Source organism: Panthera pardus, unplaced genomic scaffold (assembly GCF_024362965.1).
Source record: "Panthera pardus isolate Hobbes unplaced genomic scaffold, ASM2436296v1 HiC_scaffold_24, whole genome shotgun sequence".
Lineage (NCBI taxonomy): Eukaryota > Metazoa > Chordata > Mammalia > Carnivora > Felidae > Panthera > Panthera pardus.
In genome coordinates, this window is record NW_026526810.1 from 140,253,092 (window position 1) to 140,269,386 (window position 16,295).

The window sequence follows — 16,295 nt, forward strand, 5'->3', positions numbered from 1 at the left end:
ACATATCAGTTTTCACATGACCAATATCGGTTGTGCTATGACATGAACCCAGCCGCAAACACCAGAACCCTGAGATCTCAGATGGATGGAATCCAACATGCTTTTGCAGCTGAGGGAGATGTGTGATATTGCTACACTGCAGCCTTCCACACGGCACGTCTGTGTGGGAACAGGGTTCAGTGTTGAATTCCCCGGGGTCTTCTGCAGTGTCCATGTCAGCTGCTTTTTTGATTTATGGTCTAGCAGACATCTTCACCTTTCCAGAATTTTTGCAAAGATTTCTTGACAGTGCATAATGCAGTGAGTGCAGTTCCCATGATAGCAGCAGCCCTCTTCAGTGCACGGGGTTCCATCTTGCATATGGAAGTCCTCAGGGCCTGACAAGGACACCCCACGGCAGGACTCTGGAAGATCACATATATTTTGGATTGGCCTGCCAAGTGTCCCAGCATCGAAATCGGTGCAGTTTGTATAGCATCTGCCTGTATTACATTTGTCCCCAGAGGTTAAAATACTATCACTCATAGAGCATAGATTGCTATAGCACTGCTCTAAGGAGCTGCAGTCACAATGCTTGCCTGGGTCAACTAAGTAGTTTCCGAAATGATTGTGGGTCAGGCTTTTATTTCAATGCACCATTCAGTTGTTGAAGAGGCACTTGCCTAATCTGCCACTAATTTTGTGCTGTATATGAATGAAGGAACACTTCCTGAAAGCTTCAGGTATACAAGAGAATTGGGTCCTAATGCAGTTGGACCTTTTCTGGCAAGCATATTCATCAGTGTCAACCCACAAACCAATATTTTTTGCAATCTGATGTGTTGCTATCACAGACATGAGTAAATAATGTCTGCCTAAATAACCCATCACGATGGGGCTTTGTGGATGGCATATACTTCATACAACTGGACTGAAATTAACTTCATGGGATCCATTTCGAATCACAACTAAGGATGAATGTGGTTTAAGAATTCAAAAACCCTTGGACTCATAGTATCGAAAAAAACGGACTCTGATGCAACACATATTTGCCCATGTTAGCTGGATCTCTCTCATTATAAATTATCATGAAACCAATATAGTAACTTACATGAATCCCATGAAACAATGAGTCAATTAAGCTAACTAGCCTTATTAGGAATTGGGCACCTTTTGACCTGTGGTTGAACACACTATATATTGTTTTGGAACTGAGAGCAGAATTCCGTGATGGGATGACTACAACTTACTAGAGATCCTGAGGACTGTACTGGCATTTCCTTGAGGAACGGGGGTCCCTATCCTCCTTATATCCCAGGTTATAAGTAGGTCCCGTTGCATTGGTGTCTGCCACTATCTGAGAAACAATGTGTTCAAATGTTGGGAATCGCTGATGTGTCTGATTTCATACGCAAGGTCATCCTACTTCATGATACCTTCAAGGCCCTGATAGCACGTGTCCATGGAGACCATGGAAAGAGGAATCTCCTCCAGGTAGCCGAGGTAGTAACAGTCTGGAGGCATGGAGGGGTAGTCCATCTGCAAGTCTCCCTGATCATCCTGAGTGATCATCAGCAGATGTCTGGACCTAAAGGGTTTCTTTGGCCACATGTGGATAACGGGTCTCTTGTCCCAAAACACAGGCTACAGGACAGCCAACCAGTCATCTGAATGCCCTTGCCATTGTGCAGCTCCTTCTTTGTAATTACCACCTCAAGGAGATGTAGCGCCATGAGGGACGACCTTGAGAACCCTGGACAGGAGCCAGCACTGCCCAGAATGCAAACTGCAAGAGGGGTGCCCTCAAGGTGACCTGGCCCTCTGCCACCCTCATGCCCCTGCTCAGGGACATCTGCCAGTGAGAGTGGATAAGTGGAGGATCCTCAGCAAAGTGAGGTCTAGGCCATCTGACAGAACAGAGGGCTGTACCAGGTGGCCAGTCCCCTGCACCTGGGATCCACTTGTGGGTTTAGGTAACATTCCCAGGGTGTGGCATTGTGTGACCCTGCACAACAGTTCAGCTGGGGTGGATGTGGGAGAAGTAGGTGAGCCAGTTCAAGCCGTGCTCACATGGACATAGTAAGGACTTGGACCCAGAGACATGGCTGTATTCAACACATTCCATCTTTCCTCCAGCTAGTGAATATGGGATATGAAATTTTAACACCCTGTACTTCTCTACCAATTCCATGTCCTGTGGTACTGCTGGGTCACTTTCTATGGATGACTGCTTTTCCTCATTATGGAGACCAATGCTTCCTACTTCCTTGGGATGTGGAGGTGGACATTGTCAATTTTACCTTTATAGGTGACTAAAAAAATAGCTTCGTCGTTTTTCATGTCTCATTCTGGTTAGACATTAGTTTTCAAGCCATTTGATCCTTTGGTTTTTGGTTTGAAGCTTCCTCTGAGTTTACTGAGGAAACATTTCCCAGTATTCTGTCATGATTGGTGAAGTACAAGGTTGTATTTTAGTATTTTTTTTATGCCAGCTGGGGAGAACAGAAAGTACTGCTGACCATGTGTGAGCCCCAGGGGTTTTCCGCTCTAATCCCTTATTGGGGTTCTTTCCTGGCCTCTGGCAGTCTCCTCCCATGCATGTGTGGTTCCCTCCTCAGCTGGAGATGCCAGGGAGTGGAGGTAACTTTGGCAGCTTGCACCGTGGAGTCTGCACATGATCAAAAGACGTTATCAACCATGGAACTCCCTTGTTTGATTAAATATGCTCTCCTCCTTTAAAACCCCCTGCGTCAGGGAGAAACCTCAGAGTTGGCTTTTGGACAGGAGTCTGCATTCTTACCAGTGGCTGGCTTTGTGCATAAAGCTCAAATTCCTTTCCTACCAAAACTCAAACTTTGAATGTTGACCTTTCCAGCAACAGGTAGCTGAATTCGGGATTTGATAACAATAAAACAGAGTGGAGTGGCAGTTGCCAGGCGCTGGCAGAGAGGCGCAATGAGGGTTAGATATCAAGGTGTGTGATATTCTGTTATGCAAGATGACTAAGTTCTAGAGGTCTTCTCCACAACATTACATGTGTACTTAACAATATTGTACTGTACGGTTAAAATTTAGTGAAGAGGGTGGATCTCAGTTTCACTGAGATCTTACCACAATACACGAGTTTTGCTTCTCACACAAAGTATGCATGGGCACACACTCTGTACTGATAAGTGAAAATAATTTAAAAAAATGTACATACTTTGGATCCTAGCCCTGGGGATATGCCATTTACAAGTATCTTCTTCCATTCCATAGGTTGTCTTTTAGTTTTGTTTATTGTTTCCTTCACTGTGCAGAATTTGCTATTTTGAGGTACTCCCAAGAGTTCATATATGTATGTATTTAATTTTCTTGTAATATTTTTAATTTAAATTTAAGTGTGTTAACCTACAGTGTAGTATTGATTTCAGGTGTAGAATTTGGTGATTCATCACGTACATATAACACCCAGTTCTCATTTCAACAAGTGCCCTCCTTAATGCCTATCTCCCTTTTAGCCCAACTTCCCCACTTCCCCTCAGTTTGTTCTCTGTATTTAAGTCTCTTCCTGTTTCTTCCCTCTCTGTTTTTCTCTTATTTTATTTTTCCTTCTCCTATGTTGTGTTTCTTATATTCCACATATGAATGAAATCATATGATATTTGACTTTTTCTTACTGACTTATTTCACTTAGGTTAATACGTTGTTGTTCCACACACATTTTCATTCTTTTTGATGGCTGAGTAATATTCCATTGTATATATTTACCACCTCTTCTTTATGTGTTCATCTCCTGATGGATATTTGGGCTCTCCCACAATTTGCTTGTTGTTGATAGGGCTGCTATAAACATTGGGGTCCATGTGCCCCTTCGAATCAGCATTTTGGTATCCTTTGGATAAATAGCTAGTAAAACAATTGCTCGATCACAGGATAGTTCTATTTTTAATTTTTTTCAGGAATCTCCACACTATTTTCCAGAATGGCTGCACCAGCTTTCATTCCCACCATGTTAATTTCAGCCATCCTGACAGGTGTGAGGTGTTATCTCATTGTGGTTTTGATTTATGTTCCCTGACGAGGAGTGACAATGAGCCTCATTACACGTGTCATTTCGCCATCTGGAAGTCTTCTTTGAAAAATGTCTATTCATGTCTTCTGACCATTTCTTCACCAGATTATTTGTTTTTTTTTCAGTGTCGAGTTTGAGAAGTTCTTTATAGATTTTGGATACTAAGCCTTTATCTGATAATGCCATTTGCAAATATCTTCTCCTATTTTGTCAGTTGCCTTTTAGTTTTGTTGATTGTGTCTTTGCTGTACAGAAGCTGTTTATCTTGAGGTCCCAATAGTTCATTTTTGCTTTTGTTTCCCTTGCATCTGGGACATGTCCAGTAAGAAGTTGTTCTGACCGTGGTCAAAGAGTTTGGTGCCTGTGTTTTCCTCTAGGATTTTGATGGTTTCCTGTCTCACATTTAGGTCTTTCATCCATTTTGAATTTGTCTTTGTGTATATTGTAAGAAAGTGGTCCAGTTCCATTAGAGTTTCCTGTTGCTGTCCAGTTTTCCCAACACCCTTTGTTGAAGGGACTGTCATTTTTCCATTTGATACTGTTTCCTGTTTTGACGAAGATTAGTTGACCATATTGTTATGTGTCCATTTAAGGGTTTTCTACTCTGTTCCATTAATCTATGTGTCTCTTTTTGTGCCAGGACCGTACTGTCTTGATGACTACAGCATTGTAATATAGCTTGAAACCCAGAATTGTGATGCCTCCATTTTTTTCTTTTTTAGGATCGCTTTGGGTGTTCAAGGTCTTTTGTGGTTCCATGATAATTTTAGAAATATTTGTTTTAGCTCTGTGAGGAATGCTTGTATTATTTGACAGGGATATTTGCATTGAATTATTTGCATTGAATGTCTAGATTGCTTTGGGTAGTATCAACATTTTAACAATGTTTTTTGTTTTAATCCATGTGCATGGAATATTTTTCCATTTCTTTGTGTCTTCTTCAATTTGTACCATAAATGTCCCAGGTTTTTCAGAGTAAAGCTCTTGTAACTCTTTAGTGAGGGTTATTTCTAGGTATCTTATGTTTTTTTGTGTAATTGTAAATGGGATAAATTCCTTGATTTCTCTTTCTCCTTCTTCATTATTGTTGTATCGAAATGCACAAATTTCTGTATGTTGATTTCGTATGCTGCAGCTTTACTGGTTTATTGTATCAGTTCTAGTGGGGTTTTTTTGGTGGAGTTTTTTAGGTTTTCTGTATGTAGTATAAAATTCAGCTCCAAAACTGAATAATCCTATTAAAAAATGAGCAGAAGGCAGGCATGAATAGACTTTCCAAAATGCAACATACAGATGGCCAATAAACACATGAAATGATGCTCAACATCACTCATCATCAGGGAAATATAAATCAAAACTACAACGAAATATCAACTCACTCCTGTCAGAATGACTAAACTCAACTACATAAGGAACATCAGGTGTTTGTGAGGATACAGAGAAAGAGGAACACTTTTGCACTGCTTGTGGGAATGGAAACTGGTGCAGCTTGTCTGGAAAACAGCATGGGCATTCCTGAAAATGCTAAAAATATAACTACCTTATGATTGATCAATTGAACTACTAGGTATTTACCCAAAGGATACAAAAGTACTAATTTAAAGGGGATTGCAACTCTATATTTATAGCAGCCCTATCAAAAACAGCCCAGCTATGGAAACAGCCCAAGTAAGCATTGACTCATAAATGGATAAAGTATATGTGGTATATCTACACACACACACACACACACTCATACTCATACACTGGAATGTTTCTCAGCCCTGAAAGGAATGACATTTGCTATTTGTAATGATATGGATGGAGTTAGAGAGTATTATGCTAACTGAAACAAGTGAGAGAAAGACAAATATATGCTTTCATTCATATGTAGAATTTAAGAAACTTCAAATGGGAAATGGGACAAAGAAGAGAGAAGAGCTACACCAAGAAATAAACTTTTTTCAATGTTTTTAAATTTATGTTGAGATAGAATGGGGCGAGGAGCAGAGGAAGCGGGAAGGAGAATCCCAAGCAGTCTCTTTGCTGTCAGTGCAGAAACCAAAATGGGGCTTGATCTCAGAATCCATGATATCAAGACATGAACCCAAATCAAGAGTCTTAGGCTTAAGCCATGGAACATATAAACCCAACAAAACAGATTCTTACCTATACAAAACAAACTTATGGTTACCAGAGGGAACGTGGGAGGAGGTTTGGGGAAGTAGGTGATGGGGTTGCAGGGCCGCACTCATAATGAGCACTGGGTGTTGTATGGAAATGTTGAATCGCTATATTTTACACCTGAAAGTAATACTACATTGAATGTTTACTATGTGGAATATGAATAAAATCTCAAATGATGTATTTACAGTGTCTGCAAATGGCCTTCTTGGCATAGAGCCCATGAAGAAACATTTATTCCAGAAAATATACTGACAGACGGCAAAGCTAGAATTTTAAGCTAAGGTATGTGCCTTTCCTTCCCCACCCCAGCTCAGCAAATGGAAACTCCAGTGCAAGGAGCTGGGACTATAGGCATGTGCCACTGAGCCTGGCTGCAACCTCCCCTCCAGACTGTTGCAACCAATACCAGGGTTCCTGGTGACCAGCTCCTGTTCAGAGGACTCTTTCCCAGAGGGACAGGATGTCAGTGGCCCTAAGCTGTTTGCTGTTGAGGCCAAGCCCCAGCAGGTGCCACTGAGATGTGGGACTCACTCATTGTTTGCAGCCCCACTCCCAGGAAGGAAGCTCTGCCCTGGGCACAGTCCACTCGGGATGCTGGGAGCCTGGTCGCCCCAGACCTGACTTGTACGGCAGGGGTCTCATGCCACTAGGACAAGCAAGGCTCAAAGAAGTGCAGCTGCCACTCACCCCTAAACTGATCCCTCATTTTGTCCCCACCTGCAGCTGCAGAGTTTTGCCCAGGGCAGGGGGGAGCTGGAGCAATCCACTAAACCAAGGTGCAAATCTGTTTCAGTATAACTGACTTCATTTACAGATGAGGGTGAGGAAGGTCTGGGCCTCATGTTGTGGGAGAGTCAGGTGCAGGAGACAGATGGTTTCAGTGGAGTATTCCTAACCTACTCCTCCTCACCTGCAGGAGAGAGCCAGAGCCAGGGACAGTGGAGGGAACAGCTCCTGTCAGAACACATGTCAGATTATGGCCTCAACAACTCTCCATTCAGAGGAGTCCGAGGTTGTAGGGTTTAGTCTGTGGAGAGTTGAAACATGAGAGCATTGTTGAGCGCAGGACAGCATTCAACATGAGGCAGAGGAACTTATCATGTGAATGTTGGGCAGAAAGAGATAAAGAAACCCAGCCAAACACTGTCATCTGGGCTGGCTGTGTGAATGTCCCAGGCCACACCACCTCTGTAGTCTTTGAGACGACTTCCCTTCCCTCATATCATGTCTTTGAGGTTCTCCTAGTTTCAATTCTGCATCAATAGCGTCACATTTCTGTGGCAAAGCATCCCATTGATGGAAGTTTCATACTTGGTTTATTCCTTTTTATTTAGAAAGACTTTTGCCTTATTCCTAGCTTCTAACACTAAGATGCTATAAATATTTACACACCATTTATTTTGTGAGCATGGGATTTCACTCTGGAGCAGACACTCGGGAGTGGTATTTCCAGGTTACATGTTAAGTCATCCATGTATAATTACATAAGCAACAGCCAACAGTTTTCCAGAGCTGGTGTTCGTGTTTCATTCCTACCTGCAGTGTTTGAGGCCCCACGTGTGCTGGATACTCACCTGGATGGTGTTGCCAGTGTTCCCTTCATACCTGAGCCCTCAGGATGAGTGCATAGGGCATCTATTGCATTCTTGATTTGAATTTCCTTGACAGTTGATGGTGTGAAGAGTCTTTTCCTGTCCTTACCTAATGTGTCCTTAACCTCTAGGATGGGATGTTTACTACGCAAGGCTGTGCTTGTTTTATAGAGTGTTGTTTCCTTTCTTCCTATTGACTGTTGAGGGTTCTTAGCATATTCGGGATGCAAGTCCCTTGGTGGTTATGCAATTTGTGAATATTGTCTTTTCCTCCGTAACTTGTCTTACTACTATTGATTGCCACGTGTTCAGAAAAAAAAATTATTTGATTTTCACAAAGCCCATTTATACTATTTCTTTTTATGGGCCTTTGGTTCTTAGGTATAATTTTGGTTTTCATAATGATTGATTGCTTGTGACTGATAATTTTTTTTTTTAAATTTTTATTCTTGAGACAGAGAGAGAGAGAGTGCAAGTGGGCGAGAGGCAGAGAGAGGGAGACACAATCAGAAGCAGGCTCTAGGCTCCAAGCTGTAAGCATAGAAACAGACACGGGGCTCAAACCCATGAACCGTGAGATTGTGAACTGAGCTGAAGTCAGATGCTTAACTGACTGAGCCACGCAGGCACCCCAGTAATTTCTTGATTTACAATATAACTAAAATCTTTTTTTTTTTTTTTTCTGGTGTCTCTCAATGCTGACTTATTCGCTAACTGGTCTCTGGTCTCTGTTGTTTGTTTTTAAGTTTATAGTGTGTAGTAACTCATTTTCATGGCATGGTTTTTTCATAATATATGGAAATTCTGTTCTCATGCTGAAATTGAACTCAAGTTTCACAAGATATGTTGTGTGTGTCTTTTTGGACAGATTGTTTATCAGATTTGATAGATGTGCTCCGGGGCCAAAAAACACGTTAACCTTTCCAAGTTTTGGGGTTTCTATATGTGTCAGGAGCCATTGAGCTCTGTGCCCACAACCAAGTTCATGACTCAAGATGTTTCCTTCACAATTCTATGCGAAACGCTGACAATTCATTCTGTGCATTGTCACTGTCAGACACTTCATGAATAGAACACATGAAACTGTTTTATCATTTCCTGCATTTATTTTTTGTTTTGCATGTTTGGGAGTATAAGATTTCTTCTTCCTTCCAAGGGGAGCTCATACAGCATTTGTGGAATTATTCCAGGCTTCTCATGTCCTAATGCTTTTGCAACGTGCTGTACAGTGTTTCACTAAGTGCATATTTAGGTTTATTTGTACTCTGCCACTTTGGGTGATAGGAGCCCATGAGACAGGCTGCACCATATGGGTTTTTATTTGTCCCCATGTAAGTGATCGGTCATGTTGAACATTTATAGAACACAGAGCCCCTCACTTTCATGCACCAGAAACAGGGGACATGCTTCTTTTCAAAGAGAAGGGAAAGGAATAAAAGGGAGTGGAGCCAGCAAGGTCGTGGGAGGAAACCCAGAGCCTGGCAGGAATGGTCATCTCTCCACACTTTTCAGTCCTGCAGATGAGGGTCCCTGCTGTGGTCCAACCTGGGTTCTTGTGCAGGTGTCTGGACAAGTTGCCCATGGGGTGTCGGCACAGTGGAGTTGGGAAGGGCAGCTGTGGTTTGAATTCCAGCCCACCTGGAACCACTGTAAAAGTCATGAGTATGTTAATTAATGTCCACTAGCAGTTAGGGATAAAATGAGTAAATGCAAGAAGTTAGACTCACTACCTTAGATTCCATGTTCACGACAATTTGTGACAATGTTTCTCCCTTCCTTTTTTTCCACTTTTCTAACTTTTTAAGTTTGTGTTTAAATTTTTATTAGATTACATACTGTGTGATATTAATTTCAGTAGTAGAATTCACTGATTCATCACCCACATTCATATCCAGTACGCATCAGAACACTTGGCCTACTTAATCCCCATCATCCATTAACGCATCCCCTACACCCCTGTCCTCCAGCAACCCTCAATTCGTTCTCTATCCTTGGAGTCTTTTATATTTTTTCTTGCTCTTTTTTTCCCTTTCCCCTATGTTCATCTGCTGTGTGTCTTAAATTCCCCATATAAGGAAATAATATCATGCTTGTCTTTCTTGGACTGCCTTATGTCACTTAGCATGATATCCTCTAACTGCGTCAACATCTTTGCAAATGGCAAGATTTCATTCTTTTTTATGACCGAATAATATTCTAGTCTATACATATATATGCATATTCATCACTCGGTGGACTTTTGGTCTCTCTCCTCACTTTGGCTCTCATTGTTAATGCTGCTATAAACATTGGGGTGCATGTGCCTCCTCAAATCAGAATTTTTGTATCCTTTGGGTGAATACCTAGTAGAGCAATTACTGGAGTACAAGGTAGTTTCAGTTTTAAGTATTTAAAGTGTTTTCTGGAATGGCCACACCCCTTTGCATTCCCACCAAGAGTATAAAAGGGTTCCATTTTCTCCTCATCCTCATCAATATCTGTTGTTTCCTGAGTTGTTAATTTTAGCCATTCTGAGACTTGTGAGGTCCTATCTCATTAAGTTTTGATTTGTGTTTCCCTGTTGTTGAGTGATGATGAGTATTTTTCATTAGCCATCTGGATGCTTTGTTTGGAAAAGTGTCTAGTCATGTCTTCTGCCCATTTCTTCACTGGACTGTTTGTATTTTGGATGCTGAGTTTGATATGTTCTCTATAGATTTTGGATAGAAAGGCTTTATGAGATATATCATTTGCAAATACATTTTTCAATTCTGTAGGTTTCCTTTTAGAGTAGTTGATTGTTTCTTTAGTTGTGCAGAAGCTTTTCATTTTGATGAGGCCCTGGCTGTTAATGTTTGCTATTGTTTCCTTTGCCTTCTGAGACACGTCTAGTAAGAAGCTGCGATGTCCAATGTCAAAGAAGTTGCTGCCTGAGTTCTCCTCTAGGATTTTGATGGTCTCCTGTCTCACATTTAGGTCTTTCACCCATTTTGAATTTATTTTTGTGTATGGTGTAAGAAAGTGGCTCAGTTTCATTCTTCTGCATGTTCTGGTCCAGTTTTCCCAACACCCTTCATTGAGAAGACTGTCTTTTTTTTTTTCCATTTACATAGTCTTTCCTACTTCATTCAAGATGAGGTGACCATACATGTGTGAGTCCATATCTGGGCTTACTAGTCTGTTCTATTGATCTGTGTGTCTCTTTTGTGCTTGTAGCATACTGTCTTGATGACTACTGCTTTGTAATATATACCATGAAGTCTGCAATCATAAAGTCTCCTGTTTCTTTGTGTAGAATAGACATGTCAACAATACTTGCTCCTTCAATCCTGAACATTGACTGTGTTTCCATTTCTTTGTGTCATCCTCAGTTCTTTCATCGTGTTTGTATTTTTCAGAGTATAGATCTTTTAACCCTTTAGTTATCCTATTATTTTTGGTGCAATTGTAAAGGGGATGGAATTTTTTTGGATTTGTCTTTCTGTTTCTACATTATTACTATATACAAATGCAATAGATTTTTGCATGTTGATTTTGTATCTTGTTACTTTGCTGAATTTGTGTATCAGTGCTTGCAATATTTTGGTGGATTCTTGGGTTTTCTATATAGAGTGTCATGTCATTGTGAAGAGTGAACGTTTGACTTCTTTCTTGCCAATTTGAATGCCTTTATTTCTTTTTGTTGTCTGTTTGTGAGGATAAGACTTCCAGCTATGTTAAGTAGAATGATGGGAGTGGGCATCCCTCTTGTGTTCCTGACAGTAGAGGAAAAGGTTTTTTCCCTACTGTGGATAGTACCTGTGGGGTTTTCATATATGGTCTTTATGATGTTAAGGTGTGTTTCCTCTATGCCCTGTTGAGGGTTTTTATTAAGAAAGGTTGCTGTACTTTGTCAAATGCTCTTTTTCACATCTATTGAGAGGATCATATAGTTTTTATCCTTTATCTTATCGATGTGTTGTATGACATTGAGTCATTTGTGAATATTGAACCACCCTTACAACCAAGGAATGAATCCCACCTGATCGTGGTAAATGATAATTTTAACGTATTTTTGGATTCAAGCTGCAATTATTTTCTTGATAATTGTTGCATCCATGCTCATTAGGGCTAGTGGCTTTTAAGTCTCCTTTTTAGTTGGGTTTTATTTGATTTGGAACCATGGTCATACTGTTCTTATAGAATGAGTTTGGAAGTTTTCTTTCCATTTCTATTATTTGGAACAGTTTGAGAAGACTAGAATATTCTATGCTACTTAAATAGATTATTTACACTCTTCTTTAAATATCAGGTAGAATTCACCTGTGAAGCCATCAGGCCCTGGTCTTTTGTGTTTCAGTAGAGTTTTGATTACGGATCAATTGCTTTGTTCATTATCAGTCAGTTCAGGTTTTCTGTTTCTTCCTATTTCAGTTACTGTAGTTTACATTACTGTAGGAATTTATCCAGTTCTTCCAGATTGACCAGTTTGTTGGCATATAAATTTCCAAAATATTTTCTTCTAATTGTATTTCTGTGCTATTAGTTGTGATCTCTCGTCTTACATTTGTGGTTATATTTACTTAGTCCTTTCTCTTTTGTTTTTGGCAAACCTGGCCTTGGGTTTATCATTTTTATTTATGATTCCAAAAACCAACTTATATTTTCATTGATCTGTCTAATATTTTGTTTGTTTCTTTATCATTTGTATGCTCTAATGTTTTTTATTTACCTTCTGCTGGCTTTAGGGTTCATTTGCTGTTCATTTTCTAGCTTCTTTAGTTGTGAAGTGGTTGTGTGTTTGAGATTTTTCTTCTTTCTTGAGTTTGGCCTGTATTGCTATATATTTCCCTCTTCCAACCACTTTTGCTGCATCCAGATGGGGCACTGGCATGTTTTCATTTTAATTTGCATCTATGTATTTTTTATTGCTTCTCTAATTTCCTGAAAACCTCATTAATTCTTTACCACAATGTTCTTTAACCTTAGGTATTAGTGGTGTTGCCAAAGTTCTTGTGGTTGACTTCACGTTTCATAGTGTTTGGTATGAAAATGTACATGTATGATCTCAGTCTTTTTGAACTTGTAGTGAGCTGATTTATGACATAGTATGTGATCTGTTGTGGAGAATGTTGCATGTGCAGTCAGAAAGAATGAGTATTCTGCTGCTATACGGTGGAATGTTCTGAATATATCTGTTAAGTCCATTTGGTCCAGTGTGCCTTTCTAAGCCATTGTTTCCTTATTAATTTTGGCTTAGGTGATGTGTCCATTGTTGTAAGTGGAGTGTTGAAGTTCTCTATTATTATTCTTTTATTATTATCAATAAGTTTTTTGATGTTTCTTATTAATTGATTTATGTATATATCAGTGCTTACCCTTTTGGTGTATAAATATTTAAAGCTTTATATCTTCTTGTTGGATAGACCCCTTCATGATGATGTACTGACTTCCTCATCTCTTGTAACAGACTTTGGTTTAAAATCTAGTTAGTGTGATATGAGTATGGTACTACACCTTTCTTTTGATGTCCATTAGCCTGATAAATTGTTCTCCCTCCCCTCACTTTCCATCTACAGTTGCTTTAGGTTGAAAATGAGTCTATCGTAGGTAGTGTACAGAAGGTCTTGCATTTTTTTAATCCATTCTGATATCCTTTGTCTTTTGATTGGACCATTTTTCCCTTTTACATTCACAGTGATTATTGATAGATATAAACTTTTGCCATTGTGTTATCTCTAAAGTCCCTGTTTCTGGAGATTTTCTCTGCTTATTTCTAGTCTTTGTTTCTTTTAGTCTTCCTTTTCCACTCAAAGAGTCCCCTTTGATAATTCTTGCAGGGCGCTTGTTTAGAGGCCATGAACTCCTTTGGTCTTTGCTTTTCTGGGAAATTCTATCTCTTCTTGTGTCCGAATGACCCTTTCTGGACAAAGTATTCTTGCTGCATAATTTTCAACTGTGCATGTTGTGGATATCATGTTACTCCCTTCTTGCCTGAAGGTTTCTGTGGATACATCTGCCATAATCTTTTCTTTTGTCTTCCCTGTTTATTTAGTGACCTCTTTTGTCTTGGTGCTTATAGCGTTTTCCTTCTTCTGTGTATTTTACCAATTTCTCTCTGATATGTCTCAGTGTTGGCCTGCTTTTTTAAAATAATGGCATTCTCTGTGCCTCCTAGATGTGTATGTCTGTTTCCTTCCCCATTTTGGGGAATTTCCCATGGTAATTCACTCAGATAACTCTTCTTCCCTTGTTTTCTCCCTCTCCTTCTTCTGGGACTCCTTTGAAAAGAATTTTATTACACATTATGGAGTTGCTGAGATCCCTAAGTATATGTTTGTGAGGCAATACTTTAATTTTCCTCTTCCTTTCTGCTTTATTTCCCCCACAATGTTATCTTCTATGTCACTTGCTCATTCATCTGCTTTACGCCTTGAGGTCATTATATACCATCAGTTTCACATCTTGGTTACAGCATTTAAAATTTCAGCATGCTAGGTTTTAGGTCATTTCTATCTGCAGTAAGGGTTTCCTTCATGTCTCCTATGCTTTCCTCAAGCACAGCAAGTATCCGTATGATAGTTGTTAAAAATTCTATTTCCTTGTGAGAGTTTTTAGAAATTCTGTTTGAGGCATATTAGTTATATGTGCTTTAATAATATCCCTGGCAATGACCTTTTATCGTTTTTTCTTTTGGGATGAATTCCTCCATCATGGTGTATGTCTATGTCTCTGCTTTCTTAAGTGTTTTAGAAAATCCTGTTTTGTTTTCTGCTTCTAGAGTAGTGTCTTTATTGAAAAGTGTTCAATTGCTGTTGAGGGCTTGACTCTTTAGGAAGCATTTGTTGCATATTCTGTGTGCACTGTGGTGTTGTGTATTGGCTGCTCTGTCCCTCAGCTAAGTCCTCTGCAGAGTTTCTCCTTTTCTCCATCGATGAGTGTTTAGACATTGTCCACAATGTTGTGAGTTTTAACCAGGTGAGTTTGTTCTGCCTGTTAAAAGAGGCTAATTCCTATTTCCCCTAGAGGTGAAGCTATGCCTCACTATATGGTCAGTAGACTTGGTGCCTTTGGGGGTATATGTCGTCTTTTGAGGGAGGGGCGCGGTGCTGATCTGGTTTCCAGGCCCTCTTTCTCTAGTAAGGAAGCACCTGAGGAAGGCAAGGGGGGGGGTATAGCTTGGTGTCAGTGGCTTAGCTTCTACTGGGAGGTTCTGTGCTGCTCACTGAATTCTGTCCATGCTGATTGGTGGGAGGAAATATTGGCATCAGCTCCCTGTCTAGTCCCTTGAGTTGGAGTTCCCAGCCTCCCCTGTTCAGGAAGCCCTCCCACAGAGAGAACAATCTGTACCTGTGGGACCCTGACAGGAAAGCTTCCTTTAACCTCCATCTGCACCTGCTCCTGGGAACACAAAGGAGAATTGTGCATAGTGTGCGCCCCCTGGTGGTGCTGATCCCCCCTGCAGGGAGGTTTGTGTCTGGGCTCCCAGTGAGGTCCCCTCACCGTGTCACTTGCACAGTAATATGTGGCCGTGTCCTCGGTCTTGAGGCTGTTCATCTGCAGATACAGAGTGTTCTTGGCGTTGTCTCTGGAGATGGTGAATCGGCCCTTCACGGAGTCTGCGTAGTATGTGCTACTTCCATCACTATAAATGCTTGCGACCCACTGCAGCCCCTTCCCTGGAGCCTGGCGGACCCAGTGCATTCCATAGCTACTGAAGGTGAATCCAGAGGCCACACAGGTGAGTCTCAGGGACCCGCCAGGCTTCACCAGGTCTCCCCCAGACTCCACCAGCTGCTCGTCACACTGGACACCTGCAGACGCAAGACATCTTGGTCAGGAAACTGTCACACATCCACTCTTTCACTCATATCCATTCACAGACTCAGTGTCCCTCATTAACCATGAATTACCTTTTAAAAGAGCAACGAGGAACACCCAGCCCAGCACAAACTCCATGGTGAGGTGTGTGTGTTCTGTGCTGATCACAGAATGGGAACACCTGGGACTCCCGGGGCTGGGGCTCCTCTCCCAGCTGCAGGGTTGGAGCCGGACTGGTTTAATCAGCACAGGGAGGGCCTTATTTGCATATCCTCTGACTCTATATCAGGCTCCAGACTTAGATTTGTTTCAAATTAAAAACCAGTGTTTGAGAGGCACTTCTGGATCACTTCTTGCAGAAGGGACTGTGACAGTATAAATAATTCTGATCTGTGAACACAGTGATCTTTTCATCTGTGTTTGCCATTTTACATGTCTTTCTCCCAGCACATCATGTTTGGTATACTATTTTACTTTTTAGTGAAATTTAATCCTAAATACTTTATTTTGTGCCATATATTTTAATGTGTGTTTATTTTTGTGTGACAGATAGAGGGAAGGAGAGAGAGATCAGAGAGAGAGAAGGGGACAGAGAATCCCAAGCAGGCTCTGCACAATCATTGCAGACCCTGCCTTAGAATTAAACTCAGGAACCAGGAGATCATGACCTGAGCCAAAATCAACAGTAGGCCCTTAACGGATTGAGCCACACAGATGCTCCATTT

General features: G+C 40.8%; 1 gene segment (V, D, J or C); it reads right to left on the reverse strand.

Annotated features, from left to right (window-relative positions):
• Window positions 1–15,772, reverse strand: part of LOC128772890 (immunoglobulin heavy variable 3-74-like) — a 52,859-nt gene extending 37,087 nt beyond the window's left edge. The window contains 1 exon segment of the V gene segment in view: window positions 15,663–15,772. Within this exon segment, the coding sequence occupies window positions 15,663–15,708 (46 nt within the window).
• Window positions 15,773–16,295: the final 523 nt, after the last annotated feature.